General features: G+C 36.4%; 1 protein-coding gene across 3 annotated transcripts; it reads left to right on the plus strand.

Annotated features, from left to right (window-relative positions):
* LOC109234453 (topless-related protein 4-like) lies at nt 9,140–17,500 on the plus strand. 3 transcript variants are annotated; one of them, XM_019400456.1, is made up of 26 exons: nt 9,140–9,318; nt 9,598–9,686; nt 10,033–10,212; nt 10,312–10,425; nt 10,549–10,707; nt 10,821–11,010; nt 11,085–11,208; nt 11,397–11,512; nt 11,739–11,907; nt 12,044–12,153; nt 12,250–12,319; nt 12,481–12,554; nt 12,644–12,739; nt 12,871–12,966; nt 13,405–13,532; nt 13,630–13,864; nt 13,945–14,109; nt 14,229–14,321; nt 14,431–14,577; nt 14,832–14,942; nt 15,013–15,192; nt 15,450–15,578; nt 15,684–15,779; nt 16,220–16,408; nt 16,598–16,764; nt 16,894–17,500. In XM_019400456.1, the coding sequence occupies exons 2-26, from the start codon at nt 9,607–9,609 to the stop codon at nt 17,087–17,089; spliced, it is 3,414 nt and encodes a 1,137-aa protein (XP_019256001.1). In that variant the 5' UTR covers nt 9,140–9,318; nt 9,598–9,606; the 3' UTR covers nt 17,090–17,500. The 3 variants fall into 3 exon arrangements, with proteins under 3 accessions (XP_019256001.1, XP_019256003.1, XP_019256002.1); XM_019400458.1 differs by having other exon boundaries at nt 11,400–11,512; XM_019400457.1 differs by lacking the exon at nt 9,140–9,318 and adding an exon at nt 9,447–9,467.

A 19,395-nucleotide genomic window follows, 5' to 3' on the forward strand; every position in this document is an offset into this window, starting at 1 on the left:
AAACTGATCCCATATCAATGATGGCGACCCTGCTGGTCTGGATAAACAATAGTCCCTCCACCAAGTCTGGCGGATCCTGCAAGCCGAAAGGTAGAGAAGTCGACCCCATTTGTCTCCACAATACCCATAGTCCAAAGGATCTCATGGCAGCTGAATAAGAAATCCTGTGGATCCTCTGAAGAAGTACCGCTGAAAGTGGTGGTGAAGAGCTTGGAGAACCTATCAAGTCTCCACAAAGCATCCGAAGACATCGCCGCTCCATTGCCGGTCTGGGCTGCAATACCTGGCTGAGCTGCCACGGCTGGCTGGACCACTGGAACATGAGCCTGGGGAGCTACCTACTCCGGAGTACGTGTAGCAGGAGTCTGAACTCCTCCTCCAGCCTGAGAAGTGGCTGGTGCTACTGGAAGCAAACCCGCTCTAGTGACACTCTCCATAAAGCCTGCCAGTCTGACTAAAGCGTCCTGAAGATTTGGGGTGACCATGAACCCTCCTGGGACCTGAGCTGGGCCCACCGGAGCTGCTGGGGCTGGAACCTCCTCATCATAGTCAATATGAGGCTCCACCTCTGGGACTGCTGCTCGAGGCTGAGCTCTGCCCCTGCCTCGGCCTCTGGCACGGCCTCTGCCTCTGCGAGGTGCTGGGGGCTCGAGCTGCTGCGCGGTAGAAGAGGAAGCACGTGTTTTCGCCATCTGCGAAAGAACTGAGTAGAAAGACAATCAGTATTTGAGAAACAGAATCGCACGATAGGAAAGAACAAAAGTGAAATTTTTCCTAACTCCGTAGCCTCTAGGGATAAATACAGACGTCTCCGTACCGATCCCTCAGACTCTACCAAGTTTGTCCGTGAGTAGCGAGACCTATGTAACCTAGAGCTCAGATACCAACTTGTCACGACCTGGATTTCCCACCATCGGGAGTCGTGATGGCGCCTACTAACGGAGCTAGGCAAGCCAAACGTTTTAAACATTCCCTAATTTCACCTCAACAATAACAATATAAATATAACGAGTCATTTAAATTAAAGCGGAAGTCTTTAAAACATAGATAACTGAAAACCCAAAATGCGGAAGTTTAACTTTTCTCTACCTAAGACTGGTGTCGCTATCTTACGAACTACTAAAGAGTGCTACAAACAAGTCTGAATAGAAATACATGAATGTCTGTCATCGGTACAATGAAAACAAACTGAAAACATAGAAAGGGACTCCGACCTACGAACGCCAGCTAGGCTACCTTGTAAGTCCCTGGACTGAAGTTAGCTTCCGATCAATATCCTACTGCTGTGGTCCAAAAGCTGCTCCGGTATCGTGATCTGTGCAAAAGAGCACATAAGTGTAGCATCAGCACAACCGACCCCATGTGCTGGTAAGTGCTTGGCCTAACCCCGGCGAAGTAGTGACGAGGCTAGACAGGACCAAACCAACCTGTGCAGTTCAATATATATATGCAATAAAAGGAAAGAACAAAGAAATTAAACATTTAAGAGGGAGAGGAGCATACTATGGGGGAGTACAGTCCGGATATAAAGTCAACAATTTAAGTAAGAAATAGGGCAATAACAATAATTAATGAGAGCAGGAAAATCAGCAGTTGCACGGCATCAACCTTCGTGCTTTTACTCTCATTCTCACCAAAAGCAATCAAATAAAGTGCACGGCATCACCCTTCGTGCTTTCTCTCACGTATCTCTCATATCATGGCACGGAATGATCCTTCGTGCAATTATAATCAAATCAGAGCACGGAATGTCCCTTCGTGCATAAATATTCAAAACATGGCACGGAATGACCCTTCGTGCAAATATAATCAAAACATGGCACGGAATGACCTTTCATGCAAATATAATCAAAGCATGGCACGGAATGACCCTTCGTGCAAATATAATCAAAACATGGCACGGAATGACCCTTCGTGCAAATATAATCAAAGCATGGCATGGAATGACCCTTTGTGCATTATCACTCTTCCTCACCCAAACAGTAATCACAACCAAACGGGGCGAGGGGATAAACAAATAATAAGAAATGTCCCGGCAAGGGAATTACACAATTAACAGCTAAATCCCGGCAAGGGAGATAATCAATATACTCAAACCATCCCGGCAAGGGATTAATCGTATCACTTTCTATTTCTTTCATTTCTTACTCAATAGTCTTTTTATCGTTCGAGCCAACGCTCCAAAGAATTTACAATTCATAATTACTCCTCATACTCTTCACATTGCATAGAATTCATCAATTAACATGGAAGAGTTATAACAATATTAGGATAAGTACATACAAGGACCCACGGTCATGCTAGACACCGGTGTATAGATACTCGTCACCATGCCTATACACCGTACTCGATCATTTAGCAATTAGCAAATAATAACACTCTAATCCTATTCCTTCAAGCCAAAGTTAGATCAAACACTTACCTCAAATGCTCCAAAATCAACTCAAGCCTCTAGTATAGCTTTACCCCTCGAATTCGGCTCCAACTCAGACAAATCTATGAAATAATGACTTTACAATATTAATAATAGCTAAACAAACTAAACCCAATGCCTAAATATGAATTTCTAAGCTTTCTACCCAAAATTCCAAAAATCGACCCCGGGCCCGCTTGGTCAAAATCCGAGGTTCGAACCAATTCCATGTCACCCATTCCCCCACGAGCCCGAATATACAACTTGTTTTCAAATTCGACCCAAAAACGAGGTCTAAATCACAGAAAATTGAAAAGCCCTAATTCTACCCTTTTCCCCCAATTTACACCTTAAGTTACATGATTTAGGTCTAGGAATTTGATAAATGATGATAGAAAATGAAGAAAACGAGTTAGAAAATACTTACCCAAGAAGCTTTGGTGAAGAATCGCTCTAAAAGTCACCTAGGGGCTGTGGAGAAGAAGAGCTCGTGTGAAATTTGGGAATAATCCCGTCACTGGTTTGTTTTTGAGCTTTAAAAATCACTGGGCAAAAATGCCCTTCGCGTTCGCGGGAAGGGGACCACGTTCGCGAAGGGTAAACTGGGCAGGTCATCGCGAACGCGTGGAAGATAACGCGAACGCGTAGAAGGAAATGCTGGGGGGTCCAGGTTTGTTCTATGCGAACGCGTAAAAGGCCACGCGAACGCGATGGAGGGAGCAGCAAGTCTATGCGTTCGCGAACATCTGACTGCGAACGCGAAGAGGAAGTCTCTGGGGTCCTGAACTTGACTTACGCGATCGCGATTGTGGATATGCGAATGCGTAGAAGGGGAACACCAAGGGCAGTGCGAACGCGAGCCTAAGGCCGCGATCGCGAAGAAGAAAAGGCCTGTGCAAAAATTGCAGAAAATCTGCTATATTTCTAACTGCAAAACCACTCCGAACCACCTCCGAATCACTCCCGAGCCCTCGGGGCTCCTAACCAAACACACACGCTAACCCCACAACATCCTACGAACTTAACCGAGCGATCAAATCGCTAAAATAACATCATAAACGAGGAATCAAACCTCAAAATCATCATTTTTCATTCTAACTTCATAAACTTCAAATTTTAGATATTTAGGTCCGAAACACGTCAAATGACGTCCGATTTCAACCAAATTCCAAAGAAAGTGCTTAAACCATATATGAGACTTGTACCGGGCGTCGGAACCAAAATACGAGCCCGATACCACAGTCTTTTAATCAATTTTTATTTCCATTTTCCTTAATAATTTCAGAAAAATAATTTCACAGAAAAATTCTTTTCTCGGGCTCTAGACCTCGGATTTCGACTCCGGGCATATGCCCGAGTCCCATATTTTTCTACGGACCCTCCGGGACCGTCAAATCACGGGTCCGGGTCCGTTTACCAAAAATGTTGACCAAGGTCAACTTTAATCATTTTAAAGCCACATTTTAAAATTTTTCACAGAATTTAACATATAAGCTCTCCGGCTACGCGCCCGGACTGCGCATGCAAATCGAGGCAAGTAAAAATGAGGTTTTCAAGGCCTCGGAAGCACGGAATGAATGAGGAAACAGGTGATGACCCTTTGGGTCGTCACAATCGGTGAGCAACTAAAAACTACCCACTAACCTTCTACCTTAATCCTCGACCTCCACACCCTCCTATCAAGGGTCATGTCCTCAGTAAGCTGAATCAGCGCCATGTCCTGTCTAATCACCTCTCCCCAGTACTTATTAGGCCTACCTCGACCTCTTATCAAACACGCCATGGCCAACCTCTCACACCTCCTAACAGGAGCATCAATGCTTCTTCTCTTAACATGTCTGAACCATCACAATCTGGACTCCCGCATCTTGTCCTCCACGGAGGCTACTCCCACTCTGTCTCGGATAACTTCATTCTTGATCTTATCTCTCCCGGTACACCCACACATCCATCGCAACATCCTTATCTCTGCTACTTTCATCTTCTACACGTGGAAGTTCTTGACTGGCCAACACTCAGCCACATACAGCATAGTCGGTCAAATCACCACTCTATAAAACTTACCCTTACGTCTTGGCGGCACATTCACATAAAACACCGGAAGCGAGCCTCCACTTCATCCAACCTGCTCCGATGCGATGTGCGACATCTTTGTCAATCTCCCGTTATTACCTTATATATTTATTTGGTTGTGCATATTTCAATGCAAGAATATTTAAACAGTAATTAACAATAAAAAAAGTTCACATAGCAGTTGATGGCAGTGGGATTAATTTGGTTGATTGTTTTATATGTGAGGATGTGCAGTGGCGGATCCGGAATTTTCATCAAGCGGGTTCAAAATACAAAGAAATAAATATACAAAGATGTTAACAAAATAAATTTTTATTAAAAAGGTGTAATTTTCTCTCTCTAAATTATGTATATAAAGCTTTCCTAGTCTAAAAAGAGAAATAGAAATTTTCCTGTATCGTATTTATATAGAAAAAAAGAGAATAATATAGGAGAAGAAGATTTCCTATGCACTATGTACATAAGGAAAAAAGTGTGTTTTATATAGGGGAAAAAAGTGCCCATAAATGGGGCTGATTGGTTTCGAACTCTTAAGTATTCTAGAAATTTTGACCTCATGCTTGCGAGAAAGGTAAAATATATATACTTATATATACAATATTATTTTTTATGAAGAGGGTTCAAATAAACTCTCTTGATCTTACGTGGGTCCCCCTAGAATGTGAAAATCATAGTTTATGATTGTAGTGAGACTGATAGGATCCTCCAATTTAAATCAGATATTAAAACTCGAATCTTAAGAATGATTTTTTTTTTCACTTCAATGTTTCAGATTCAGGTAGATTGTCTATATTACATCCCTTAGGATGCAATCTTTTCCGAATTTTGTATACCTCTTGGGATGAAATCTTTTTCAGAATATAGTATAAATACAAATTATTTTGTACATCGGACTATCCTTTTTTTTACGTAATCAATTGCTTTTGATTGTATCATTTTTTGTAGCAGTCAGAGTCAGAGAAAACGACAACCAAAACTCATTGAGTTCGTAACTTCTCTTCCCTTATCTCTTTCTTACTTACCCTTTGCTATACGTCTTGTCTTGTACGGACCCAGTTTTAAAAAAATTCACATTAATAAATGAGACCAGAAAATGGATGCAAGAAAATTACACATTAAATTGAGTGGAGTTATTGAATGTGGACAGCCCCATAGGACCAACCAACTGAATCAGACAACACATAATAATATACTAAGGACCATTATTATTCATTATTCCTTTCCCCGAGAAAGAGTGAGAGAAAACAAGATTCCTTAATCTTTTTCTTACAAATAAAAATTAGACAAAAACTGAATACGAAATTTAAGAAACAAATGAATCTAATATGTTTGCTAAAATACAAGAAAAGAGCAAACATTTTGTTAATTAATATGAATACTTAAATGAGATGTTGGAAAGCTTCACATGGTTATTTTTCAAAAAGGGGTTTTTTTTTCAAAAAAAAAAAGAAGACCATGTCACTTTTGTTAAATTAAGTAGCTTCTAAATATGATAATGTTACGAGTTTTTTGTATACAATAAAAAGGGACGTCATGTAAAGTGGATAGAAGGATATTCTTTTTGTATAACCATTTGGTAGCTTTTTTATACCGATGACGGAGTCAGATTTTTCGTTACGAAATATTTAAATATAAAAAATTAAATTAAAAAGTCAAGAAAAATTAACAATATACTATTATATAACTTAAAAATTAAGTATTTAATATAATAATTTTTGGCAAAGGGGTGACATCCCTTGGTTAGAGGTAGCTCTGTCATTCTTTCCATTATAAATTTCACTATTTGCAAGTCTCAAATTCAAGATCTTTGCTTAAAGATGGACAGATCTTGTCCATTCCACACATTTGTTGGGGCTGGACAAAAAAATAATTTTACTGTAAATTTGATCACAAATTTTAATTTTTTAAACATTTTTATATTCTTTTACAAAAAGTTAATTTTTTTAAGTTATAAATCTTGATTTTTAATAATTGAAATAATCTAATGATGTGGCTTTAGAGCTTGACGGATAGAACTAGTATCAGATTCCTCAAATCCGCGGTAGATTACCTCAATATTGATTTACTTTTTATTAAAAATGTTACTCTCTCTATTTATGTGACAACGACTGATTGAGTAGCGAATTTGAAAAAAAAATATCACGGATTCTTTATGATCATGGTTTAAAACAAGTCATCTATATTTTGTGAATATAAATCATCTCATTGACGATAAATAAAAATAAGTTAAATCATTTTTGAATAACTTTTTTATATTTAAAATAAATTAAAAAGGAAAGAATAACACGTAAAATGAGAAATGAGAAATATAGTATTTTGACTTATTAATGCGCAATGCATTCACTTATTAGGAATGAACACGTAACTTTTATTTATTTTTTCTTTTCTCTTGTAATTATGTAATCAAATTATAATAATCTGCAAATAACTTTTAAGTCATCTACACCAGCTGGCTTACAACAAATTGAATAAGATGTTCTCCTTCTAAAATTAGAACTTTGACCAGAATCTATTCTAAAAACAAATCTCAAGTAGATTACAATATTTATTCGGTAAAAAGCATTTTCCTTTAGTATTTCTTCTTTTTCCTTGTAATTATATCATTAAATCACAGAAATATATGTTAGTAACTTTTCATTATATAATATTTTTACTTAAAAGTATTCTAACGAGAATAAACGTTGAAGTACGTTTGGTGCTGTCCTAACTTTATTATTGTTAGAGTTACTCATTTTGGTATATTCCCTCTAACCATTAAAATTTTAATAGAAGAGATTTAGCTGTCAAAAGGAAAAGTTATTCCAATAAATTAAAGTCCACAAATTCTAGTACTAAAAAAAAAAAATTCAATTATCAACGCGATGAATGATAATATTATCTGGAAATAAATGTTATCCAAGAACATGATTTATTATTCTAACGAGATAAAAGATTTCTACAATCCACGACATGGTTATAACTTATAACTATAAATATAATAGGAAAACCTCAATATTCAAATCACAAATGTCGCTATTTTTATGAGTTTTATCTAGAAAAAAAATCATCGATCACAAAAGATATTTATACCAACCCGATGAACATACGACAGAACGTCTTGACCTACATTGTTATCGCTAAATCATAGTTGATTAATAAACATTCTTACCTCCATTTATAATTTAACACAATAAATTATTATAATTTGTTATGATATTGGTGAGAATAAATTATTTACTGTTTTATGAGATGGTAGACTAATGAATATGATTTGATCCTCACAATATTTTGGTACTTTGCTTTTATGACGTTCCTATTTTCTTTTTTGAATAAAAAAATGGAAGAAAATTAAAATACGAAAAAGCTAAAGCAAAATGTACGGTTGAATTTGCAATGTCATCTCCTCCTAGATCTCTCCTTTTCAGGAATGTAGAGCTGTTATTACATTTATATTAGATTACAGAAATCTCTAAGACATTATATTAATTAATTTACACAGATTTTAATATAGTCATCTCTTAATGTATGCCATAAATAGATCTTCGTAATTAATGGTATCAAAAAAATGTTGTCATCTCACATTACAAAAAAAAATGTTAATTAAATTATATTTTCCTCAGCAAAATATAATTTGATATCAAAATACACAATAATAATTCCCTTTTTTAAAGAATAATAAAGTAAAAGGAAATAATCTGTCCCTATCTAAAACAGTCAAGATCGTGCGTCGTGTCGACTAACAATAAAAGTTGGTTCTTTTTTTTGATTTTTTTTTTGGGTCATGATTTTTCCAATTCTGAAATGGATTGGATCTATTATCTTCTTCGCCTCCCAACTGATCAAGAAAGTAAAGAAAAAAAAAAAAAAAAACTGTCACCAAAAAAGAAAAGCTGTTTTATCAGTATAACGAAATTTCCTTTTTGAATAAGTTATTTCTGATCGGTTTCAAGGAAAATATTTTCTACTAAATAAGGCGAAAAATATTTTCTTTACTGGAACTATTTTCTTTATTGGTAATATCCTATCACTACTGGAACAATTTAATTTGCTAATATTATCAATCAATAATAAATATCTTTTATTCTAAAACCAAACAAGAAAAAATATTTTAAATTTTTTTTTTATAGGTACTAAAAACAATATTAATAAGAATTGTGATGAAATGACAAATACCCTTTTATCCTCAACCAGATGTCTTAGATTCGAACTTTAGATATGACTCATTTTACACTCTAATGCGTAATGTTTCGGCGCGAAGCCACATTTTAACTGAAATACAGTATTGATACAGAACACCGGATGAGAATAAAAAAAAAAAAAAAAAGGTATCAAACACACTTACAACACATTGCAAGTCCATTGAAACGCCACAATGAGGGCGGCAACACCGAATCATTCCCACGACTCCATATAGTAACTCCTCTTCGAAATCCCCGCATTTTCTGCCGAATATAGAAAAGCCCTCGTTTAGAGACGTATTAAACACGTCTATATAAGCCAAGCCACTTATCCTTAAATCTCTCATAGGACCAACAGCGTATCACCGATAAGTAAGTGATAAGCAGTATAGCATATCACTATTTTGCTCAAATTCAATCCATCTTATCACAACCCTTCCCCTATTTATATGTCTCTTCCCCACTCGCCCTAACACCCACACCCACTCGGTTTCTCTTTCTCTCTTCCTTAAAAAAATAAAAGGGGTATTTTTATAGAGAGAGAAAACTGCACAGTAAACAAAAAGAAAAGAGTAGTATTTTGCCTTTTGTTTCTCTCTCTAAACACAAAAAAACCCTTCGATCTGTTCCTTTCGTCTGTTTTACTCTCTCTCTCTCTCACTCATTCATTCCAAGGTATACATACATCTTCACCACTTTCTCTCTCTATATGTATATATCTGTATCTATAGATACAACTTTTTTTTAATTTAACACATGCACGTATATATCTATATGTATAGCTAGCTATAGATATATGTATATGTGTGTGCTTTAGGTTTTCGGTAAGTTTAATTTGATGAATTGATCTGTAAAGAAGATTGATTTTTGATTGGATTTTTTGGGGGGTGAATTTGGAATTGTTTTAATTTTGGTGGTTTGAAGTTGAATTTTGTGGATTTTTTGTATTTGCAGGTGAGTGAGATGTCTTCGCTGAGCAGAGAGCTGGTGTTTTTGATACTTCAGTTCCTTGATGAGGAGAAATTCAAAGATGCTGTTCACAAGTAGGGTTTTTTTGTTTGAATTCTATTAATTAGAATATGTTTTTTTTTCTTTTGAATTTTTTTGGTGATTTTTCTCTTTAATTGTGTCTATTTGGCTGCTATAGAAATGTGGGAGATAGAAATTAGAAATGGTCTGAGTTGTTTTTATTTATGATTATAATTGTGGTTTGAGGATCTAAAAGTGTAGTGAAATTGTGCGTTGAATGAGAAATTAGATGAATTGATTTGTTTATATACCATTTTCCGATCCACTAAACGATAAAAATTTATGATTATAATTTTGGTTGTTGTGGTTTTATTTGGTGGTTAATTTTTCTTAATTCGTTTTCTTTCTTTCGTGCTGAAGATTGGAGCAAGAATCAGGGTTTTTCTTTAACATGAGGTATTTTGACGAAATGGTGGCGAATGGAGAATGGGATGAAGTGGAGAAGTACTTATCGGGTTTCACCAAGGTTGACGATAATAGATACTCCATGAAAATATTCTTCGAGATTCGAAAGCAAAAGTATCTAGAAGCTCTAGATAGGTGGGTTTGATTTTTTGATTTGTTTATGCTCGTATGTGTTTGATAATCTTGAAATGTCCGACTGTTTTATATGGCTTTTCCGTTTTTAATTTCTTGTAGGAACGACCGTCCTAAAGCTGTTGATATCCTAATTAAGGACTTGAAGGTGTTTTCGGCTTTTAATGAAGACCTTTTCAAAGAAATTACGCAACTTTTGACTCTTGACAACTTTAGGTAATGGAAACACTTGGCTTACTAGGTTGCTATCTTGGCCCCGTGTCTATTTTGTCCGTTCTCCTAAATGGTTTCTTTATCACTATTTTGGATGGTTTTTCAATTGGCTGATATAACTTGCAGGGATAACGAGCAATTATCTAAATATGGAGATACTAAGTCTGCTAGGAGTATAATGCTTCTGGAGCTCAAAAAATTGATAGAAGCAAATCCCCTGTTTCGTGATAAGCTGAACTTTCCTACCTTGAAGAACGCAAGGCTGCGGACATTAATCAACCAGAGGTTTATTTATGGAAGACATTAGCCTTTTAAATCCTATTCGGTTTTGGTTCTTTGTTTTTTATCTTCTTTTCTAGTGTAGTTGGCTTACACGTAGGCGCCCCATATTCTTGCAGTTTGAACTGGCAGCATCAGCTTTGTAAGAGCCCGAAGCCTAATCCTGACATAAAGACCTTATTCGTGGACCATTCTTGCGGTCCGTCACAGCCAAATGGTGCACGGGCTCCATCCCCTGTAACTCATCCACTCATGGGAGGTGTTCCAAAGCCCGGGGTTTTTCCACCTCTTGGTGCTCATGGTGTAAATGTAAGTAGTAACACGAACTAGCTAAATTTCGTTGTAAATTATGACTGATGGAAGATTGAATTATGTTCCTCCAGCCTTTTCAGCAAGCACCTGGTCCTCTGCCAAACGCTCTTGCTGGGTGGATGACTAATCCTCCTCAAGTTTCTCACCCTTCTGCTTCTGCTGGACCAATAGGTTTCACCACTCCAAATAATGCAGGTATTATACATATATCACCGCTTTGAAATGATTCTAATGAGGCCATCAATACTTGTGCGACCTGATTCTTTGACAAATGTAGTGGAGTGTATTTGCAAATCTGAGATACTGATTTCTCTCCTCCAACCTCCCTTGTAAATAGTTAGTCAGCCATAAACTGATATTCGCTCTATGTGCTAATAATTTAGCAGCAGCTATGCTAAAGCGTCCTAGGACTCCTACGAATAACCCAACAGTGGACTATCAAACAGCTGACTCGGAGCACATGTTAAAGAGATCAAGACCTTTTGGTGTGTCAGATGAAGTACGGTATCATTATCTTGATTTGCTTACACATTAATATGTATGTAACCTTGATGTGACATTAGAAACTGTGGCTTGCAAGTATGCTCATATTTCTTTGATCTATTTGTCGCTTTATGACAATGTTGCTTATTATACCTTTGCGTGGAGCTTTGAGTAGGAAGTTCTTTATGGTTTGATGCTTTCGTATATTATGAGAAACATTGATTTACTCAAATTGATTACAGGTAAATAATATGCCTATCAATATTTTGCCTGGTGGGTACTCTGGCCAAAGCCATGCACAAAGTTCGTATTCATCTGATGATTTGCCCAAGGCTTCTGTCATGACTCTAAATCAGGGTTCAGTGGTGAAGAGCATGGATTTCCATCCGGTGCAGCAAATTCTGCTTCTTGGTTAGTCTTTACACAAGTGAAAGTGATATTCTTTAATTCATTTTCTTCATTTTGAATTCATTTTTCAGATCCATTTTTATGGTACAGCAGTTGTACATTTTGTTTTGGGTCACTACTGATGGTTCTTCATTTTCAGTTGGTACTGGCACAGGAGAGATTATGATTTGGGAATTGGGCGGTAGGGAGAGGATTGCTCATAGAAGTTTCAAGGTTTGGGATCTTGGGCAATGCTCAGTGGCTTTACAGGTATGTGTGAAACTTTGTTAATTGCATTCACGTTTGTTTTCCACGTGTGGATGGTTTATAAATCTCATAGTTACCAATTTATAATCTAATAACCAGGCATCTTTGGCAAGTGAGTACTCTGCATCAGTTAATCGTGTAATGTGGAGTCCTGATGGTACTCTGTTTGGTATGCCGTCCAAATGCTTTGTTGAACTTACTTATTGGAATTTTAAGTTTTCTGTGAATGATAAAGATTGGTGCAGTACATACTGCTGAAAGCTAAAAAATTGACCCAACTGTAATAGTCAGCCTGAACTCTCTTTTTGCTCTCTGTCGATTCTTCATTAGGTGTTGCATACTCTAAGCACATTGTGCACATCTACTCCTTTCACGGTGGCGATGATCTTAGAAACCACCTTGAGGTATGCGCTTTTTCTCTAATCCTTTTGAATTTTAACCTCTTCCTTTCTTCTTCTAAAAGAATACGAACCTTGACTGGTCTTATGTGCAGATTGAGGCTCATTCAGGAAGCGTCAATGATCTTGCTTTTTCCTATCCTAACAAACAGATTTGTATTGTTACCTGTGGAGATGATAGGCTTATTAAGGTTTGATATGTTATGTGCTTTGACTCAGATTGTAAGGGTTGGACTACCTCCCGACTCGCTTCACTTTTTTCTGTTGATTGTTTATGAGCACTGTATTTCTGTGATGTAAATCAATTGTTTCTTGTTTGCAGGTATGGGATGCGGTGTCAGGGGCTAAGCAATATACATTTGAGGGCCATGAGGCACCAGTCTATTCAATATGTCCACATCACAAAGAAAATATTCAGGTTAACCATGCTCCTTTTTATCACTAGAAAACTGATCGTAACTTGTTTGATAATTTCTTCGTTTTCTCTTTCTGGCGCTAGTTCTTCCTTTATTATGGTTTGAAGACGCGAGTTTTCTGGTCTTGATATGCACAACAGCATTAATGAGTAATAAAAAGTTGTGAGGCAGCTCAGCAAGTGTATGAATCGGAAAATGCTTCTTTTTTCTGTGAAGATCTAGTTTACTTGGAAAATTTAACTGTATATTAGATTTTACTTCTGCTAAATGTTAGGGCTGTTTCCTCACATAGATGTTTCTGGAACGCAGTCTTTCTAGCTATCATTTAAAAGATGTCTATTTTGAACCCTACTTTTTTCCTGGGAGTGAATTATGTCTTTATTGATAGTTCTTATCTAACGTTTTTCGGTCTTCTCTTCCTTCCTTTTCTCCCCCCACAGTTTATCTTCTCAACTGCAATTGACGGGAAAATAAAGGCATGGTTGTACGATAACATGGGTTCGAGAGTTGACTATGATGCACCAGGTCACTCATCAACCACAATGGCTTATAGTGCCGACGGAACAAGGTTTGCATATCACAATGAGTTCCATAACTGTGCATGATGCAATTCTCTTACTTTCGCTTGGCTAAAGTTTGTGGTATTATGAAATATCGGTTTGCAGGTTATTCTCATGTGGGACTAATAAAGAAGGAGAGTCATATCTTGTTGAATGGAATGAAAGTGAAGGAGCTGTAAAGCGTACATTTATTGGTCTAGGGAAGCGTGCTGGTGGGGTGGTGCAATTTGACACTACTAAAAATAGATTTTTGGCAGCTGGTGATGAATTCATGATAAAATTTTGGGACATGGACAATATAAACATGCTGACAAGTACTGAAGCTGAGGGTGGCATACCGGTAAATTTCAGTCGGCCAATTTTTTAACAACCCAACCATGTCTGTTTACTTTTAACATTTTTTGTACCTCATATTCCCAGGCTTCTCCTTGCCTCCGATTTAACAAGGAAGGAATATTATTGGCTGTTTCGACAAGTGACAATGGGATAAAAATTTTAGCAAATGCAGATGGTCTTAGGCTTTTAAGATCCATGGAAAATCGCCAATTTGATGCTTCTAGAGTCGCCTCTGCTTCTGTGGTGAAGGTGGAGGGATTTGATGCTTTTCCTTTCCTTGTTTTCTGATGTAGAAAATATTACTGTGAAATACTGAGCTGTAAATAAAATGCCTTACATGTAACTTACCCTTTTAAAAAAATATGCAGCCCCCCACAATGGGAAGTTTTGGGCCTCCTAGCACTTCTGTTGCCGCAAGCTTTGTAGATCGAGGAGTGCCAATGACATCCATGGTTTCCATGGTTAGTGACTCTTTTCTAATTAAATGGAGGTTTTACAGTGCAGTTCGTACTTTTTTTTGGGACTTCTGACCATTTGCTGATCAGCCCCTTTATTTTAATTTCTTGGTAGAATGGTGAAAATCGCAACTTAGCTGATGTAAGGCCAAGAGCTGCAGAAGAGACTGTTGATAAATCTAGAATCTGGAAACCGACTGAAATTAATGAACCATCGCAGTGCAGATCCTTGAAGCTTCCAGACAATATAACAGCGACCAGGGTATGTGTTGTTTCTTACCTAAACCATGAACCAAGTTTATCCGCTGAACAACTTCTTTATGAGTTATGGAAATTGTTATTCATCCTTGTGTTTACAATTTCTGGAAGCTATACAACCCAAATTTTGGCAACATGAGGTTGCACATTTTCTTGATCTGTATAGACTAATGTCATTTTCCATTTAAGCTGAATTTTTTTTATTTTTTTTTTGTTTTTTTTAATAATTTTTTCCACTCCCTTTTTCTTATATTTCAGATTTCAAGGTTAATATATACAAATTCAGGATTAGCTATACTTGCATTAGCTTCCAATGCTGTGCACAAACTTTGGAAATGGCCCAGAAATGAGCGAAACCCGACGGGGAAGGTATTGGTTTTTAGAAGACTCTCTTTTGCTAATATGTATCATTGCAGCTCATTGTGCTATTTTTGTATAGGCTAATGCAAGTATTGTTCCGCAACTTTGGCAACCTTCAAATGGGACGCTGATGACAAATGATATTACTGACACAAATCCTGAAGACGCTGTTCCATGTTTTGCTCTCTCAAAGAACGACTCTTATGTGATGTCAGCTTCTGGAGGGAAAATATCATTGTTTAATATGATGACATTTAAGGTGAAAACCCACATCTTTTATTTTCTTTTCGGGTATAGGTGTAATTATGAAGTGTGCTGATTCTAAGCTGTCCTCAAGTAAGCATATGGGATAAAAGAGTAAAAGAAACTTCGAGCAGTTTGCAATTGTATTCTAGCTTTAGCCTTGCAATCGGACTAATAGGCCATAAATATTATATACAGAATTGTAGAGTACCTTGTTTTTTTTGCCATCTGTTTGCTTTTTCTTAACCTCTATCGTTTCTGTTGCAAATGCAGACTATGACAACATTTATGCCTGCTCCACCTGCGGCAACCTTTTTGGCTTTTCATCCTCAAGATAATAATGTTATTGCCATAGGCATGGATGACTCCTCTATCCAAATATACAATGTCCGGGTTGACGAGGTTGAAGCTATTCTCAATTGTTATACCATTTTATGATTGTTGGAATTGCACTAATTCACCATCTACTTGAAATCTGTTGACATTATCCACGATCCAATTGTGTAGGTAAAAACAAAGCTCAAAGGACATCAAAAAAGAATAACTGGGCTCGCTTTTTCGCATTCTCTCAATGTGCTTATATCTGCAGGAGCAGATTCTCAGGTAAATTATTTTTACATGGATATACTTTTGGTTGGTAAAAGCAATTCTACATGTTCTACCCTCGTCATACTAGGATTTTGATGGAAACTGGTACCAGTTGGAGGTTGACCAGTTGAGTTCTAATTGGGAGAGGAAAGTGTTGAATATTGTGGCCACTTTACCTCCTCACGTGCATGCTTGTCCTTTATTTTTTTGGACCAAGCATGAAATATTTTGTTGATATTTGGTGGTGAGAATTGAACTAAGACCTCTACATGCTCTAATATCATGTGAATGGGGGAAAATTTTATTTATTTTTTTGATATCCTCCAACAAAAGGAATAACCTGATGGTGCTTGTTTTGGTACATGGACTACTTCACCACAATCATATCATAATCATTTACAATAATGTTTTCTTTTGAGCAATGGTTACCTCATAAGGTGCCTCTGTTTCTACAGTTGTGCGTTTGGAGCACTGATGCTTGGGAGAAGCAAACAAGCAAATACTTGCAGATTCCTGCTGGGAGAGCAGCTGCTCCTCAAGCAGATACTCGTGTACAGTTTCACCAGGACCAGACACAATTGTTGGTAGTACATGAAACGCAGATAGCCATATTTGAAGCTTCTAAACTGGAGTGCCTCAAGCAGGTATAAACTCCCTTCTTTAACCCTTCCCAATCCCAAGTTTAAGATAAGGATAGACATAGCTGGAGACACAGTGGTTAGAGTATCAGAGTATATGTGGACATTTGTACTTAGTATTCTTTATTGTGTTGTGTTTTGTTTTGTTATTTCTGCTTAGTTTCAGTCTGACAATGGATTTTTCCCCTTGAACAGTGGGTCCCTAGAGAAGCGAGTGGTCCAATTACACATGCAACATATTCTTGTGATAGCCAGTCTATATTTGTTAGTTTTGAAGATGCAAGTGTAGGTGTTCTCAGTGCGTCAACATTGCGATGGAGATGTCGGATCAATCCTACTTCCTACCTTCCCAGCAATCCAAGGTGAGTGAGTCAGTTACCTGGTTATTTACTGCTTTTTTTTGGTTGTTCGAAATTCTGGCAATGCTGCAGCCTTATTTCTGTATGTTTTTCTCATTTTCATTTAATTAATTTGGTAATTTTATTTTGCAGTTCAAGGCTGCATCCACTTGTTATTGCTGCACATCCATCTGATCCGAATCAGTTTGCATTGGGACTAAGCGACGGTGCTGTTATTGTACTTGAGCCGCTTGAGTCTGAAGGCAAATGGGGAACCTTGCCACCAGCTGAAAATGGTGCTGGGCCAAGCACTTCAGGTGCTGCAAATTCAGATCAACCGCAGAGGTAGTTACCTCGTCCACATGCTGGCAGTTTTCCTTGAAAAGACGGGTGAATGTACTGCATTTGTTCCTTCATTACAATTTTCTTGGAAGGAGAAGCTTCTAGATTAGCCAGTGTAGTCATAGAAATCTGAATTTAGATAATGTAGAGTTTGTTTAGCAGGGCTGCATCAGTTCACCGATAATGTTGAATTTTTGGATGGTGGTGTAAATTTGGTAGAGGGTGTTTTTGCATCAGTAATCTGGAAATCATAGTTTAGTTGGAGGTGAACAATTGCCTTTGTTGATGGCCCTTTTATAGTTCTTTTTAGCTTTTACTAAAGAATGATGATTTCCAAATTGTTTTGTTCTTTTTGACTGAATATCTGAGAGTTGGTCCTCAAGTTATTTGTGGGAACAGAATATCAGGTTGAGGTTCAGCCAAGTGGAGAATGTGAAGTAAACTTGAATGTTGTAGGGATGTCTTTTAAAACCTGTACCTTTACAGAAAAGAGAGAGAAAAAGTCTCAAAATATCAATCGTTGTCAATTACTGTTTCATTTTCTCCAAATATCTTTTGCAGCAGCTAATGTGTTAGCTTCCACCTAAGTTCCATCACACCGGAGTTATAGCCTGTCTGGCCAAGCTTCTCCAAGGCCAAAAGCACATGTATTTTTCAAAGTTGAAGTGTTTGGCCAAGCTTTTAGAAGAAAAAAAAAATACTTTCAAGTAGAAGCAGAAGCAGTTTTGGAGAAAAAATAGCTTCTCCTCAAAAGTACTTTTTTGAAAAGTATTTTTGAGAAAAATACACTTAGAAGTAGGGGTGTACATAGGTCGGGTTTGTTCGGATTTTACAATTACCAAATCAAATCAATTGTGTCGGGTTATTAAATCTAAAGACCAAACCAAACCAATAAAACTCGGGTTTTTCAATCTCGGGTTTTCTCGGGTTTTCGGGTTATTCGGGTTTTTTCCGGGTTTTTTCCGGTAAAATCTTCGTAGAACAAAACATATAACTTGTGCTCAAAATATTTCTTTAATCCTAGTAAGATACAACTATATAAAGTACTTTCTAAGAAATAATACAAAATATGAGATGTGTCATGGCACTATCCTAAAATATTCAACAATAAAGACAATAAAATTATGTAATATAAATATTGCTAATTAAAAAGTCATAATAAAAATAAACATAATCTAAAAGTACTAAGTCATGCTAAAATAAGTAGACTAATAAGGGAGTATTAATTACATGACTAAACGCTAAAGAAAAAATAAAAATAGGTTATGCATTTTTATCTAAATTATTGCAAACAAAAAATAGATATTCAATACATTCCCGTTAGTAGTATTGAATTGAATGTCTTTTGTTAGCATTAGTATTGATTTGATTTTGGTTTGGGCTTTTGTTAGCATTATTTAATTTACTAATATTAATGGCTATAAAACTTATTGGAACATTCAAAAGTTCTAAGTCCAACCTTGAAATAATACCTTAAAAGATAAAATTATGAAATTTTTTAAGAAATATTTATAAATTACATCACAATAAGTATATTTATATATTAAATATATCTAAAATTTCTATATATTTAATGTCGGGTTGGTTTGGTTTCGGTTTGACTTTCTTTAGTTAAAACCAAACCAAACCAATTATGATCGGATTTTTTTTTCCAACAACAAACCAAATCAAACCAAACCGTAGTCGGGTTTTTTTTCGGTTTGACTCGGATTATCGGATTGGTGCGGTTTGTCGGTTTCCTTTGTACACCCCTACTTAGAAGCACTTCTTTGGCCAACCAAACGCTAATTGTTGTTCAGAAGTGCTTTTTAAATTAACTAGTCTTAGCAGTACGCGCGATGCGCGTGTATCTCGTGTCATGAATAATTCTTTTTTAAAAATGATATAAATACAATTACAAATGTGTCCTGAGTTATAATAAAAATTTAAAATGAAAATATAAGTTCTTAAAAATGATGAATGTTGAATATGTTTCGCTAATTCTATAACGAAAAAACTATTGTCCCACGTAAGTTCTCATATGCTTTATTGAAATATAGACAAAATTATAATTACAGTCACTATATATCTTTTTTATTTAAAGTCGGAGATGAAAGCACTTTGAGCACAATTTCGTCCATTTTTATTTACGTTGAGAATAATATTTATTTTTCCTAAAAAATTATTATAATACTTTAACATTAGAGAAATAAGATGAACAAACATATTTCAGAGGAATCGAATTAACAACAAAAATGTTGTTTTGCTATCGTTTGGTTATCAGAGAGGAGGAATAAGTGTTCAAAATTATTTCGATACTTTAACATAAATGAA

This window comes from Nicotiana attenuata, chromosome 11, assembly GCF_001879085.1.
Source record: "Nicotiana attenuata strain UT chromosome 11, NIATTr2, whole genome shotgun sequence".
NCBI lineage: Eukaryota > Viridiplantae > Streptophyta > Magnoliopsida > Solanales > Solanaceae > Nicotiana > Nicotiana attenuata.

Bases quoted from the DNA above. Each gene is read 5' to 3' on its own strand.
- LOC109234453 (XM_019400456.1), top strand. From the start codon at position 9,607: ATGTCTTCGCTGAGCAGAGAGCTGGTGTTTTTGATACTTCAGTTCCTT. The intron at 11,209-11,396 runs GTATTATACATA...CTAATAATTTAG, and splicing joins CACCACTCCAAATAATGCAG to CAGCAGCTATGCTAAAGCGT. The intron at 14,578-14,831 runs GTATGTGTTGTT...CTTATATTTCAG, and splicing joins ACAATATAACAGCGACCAGG to ATTTCAAGGTTAATATATAC.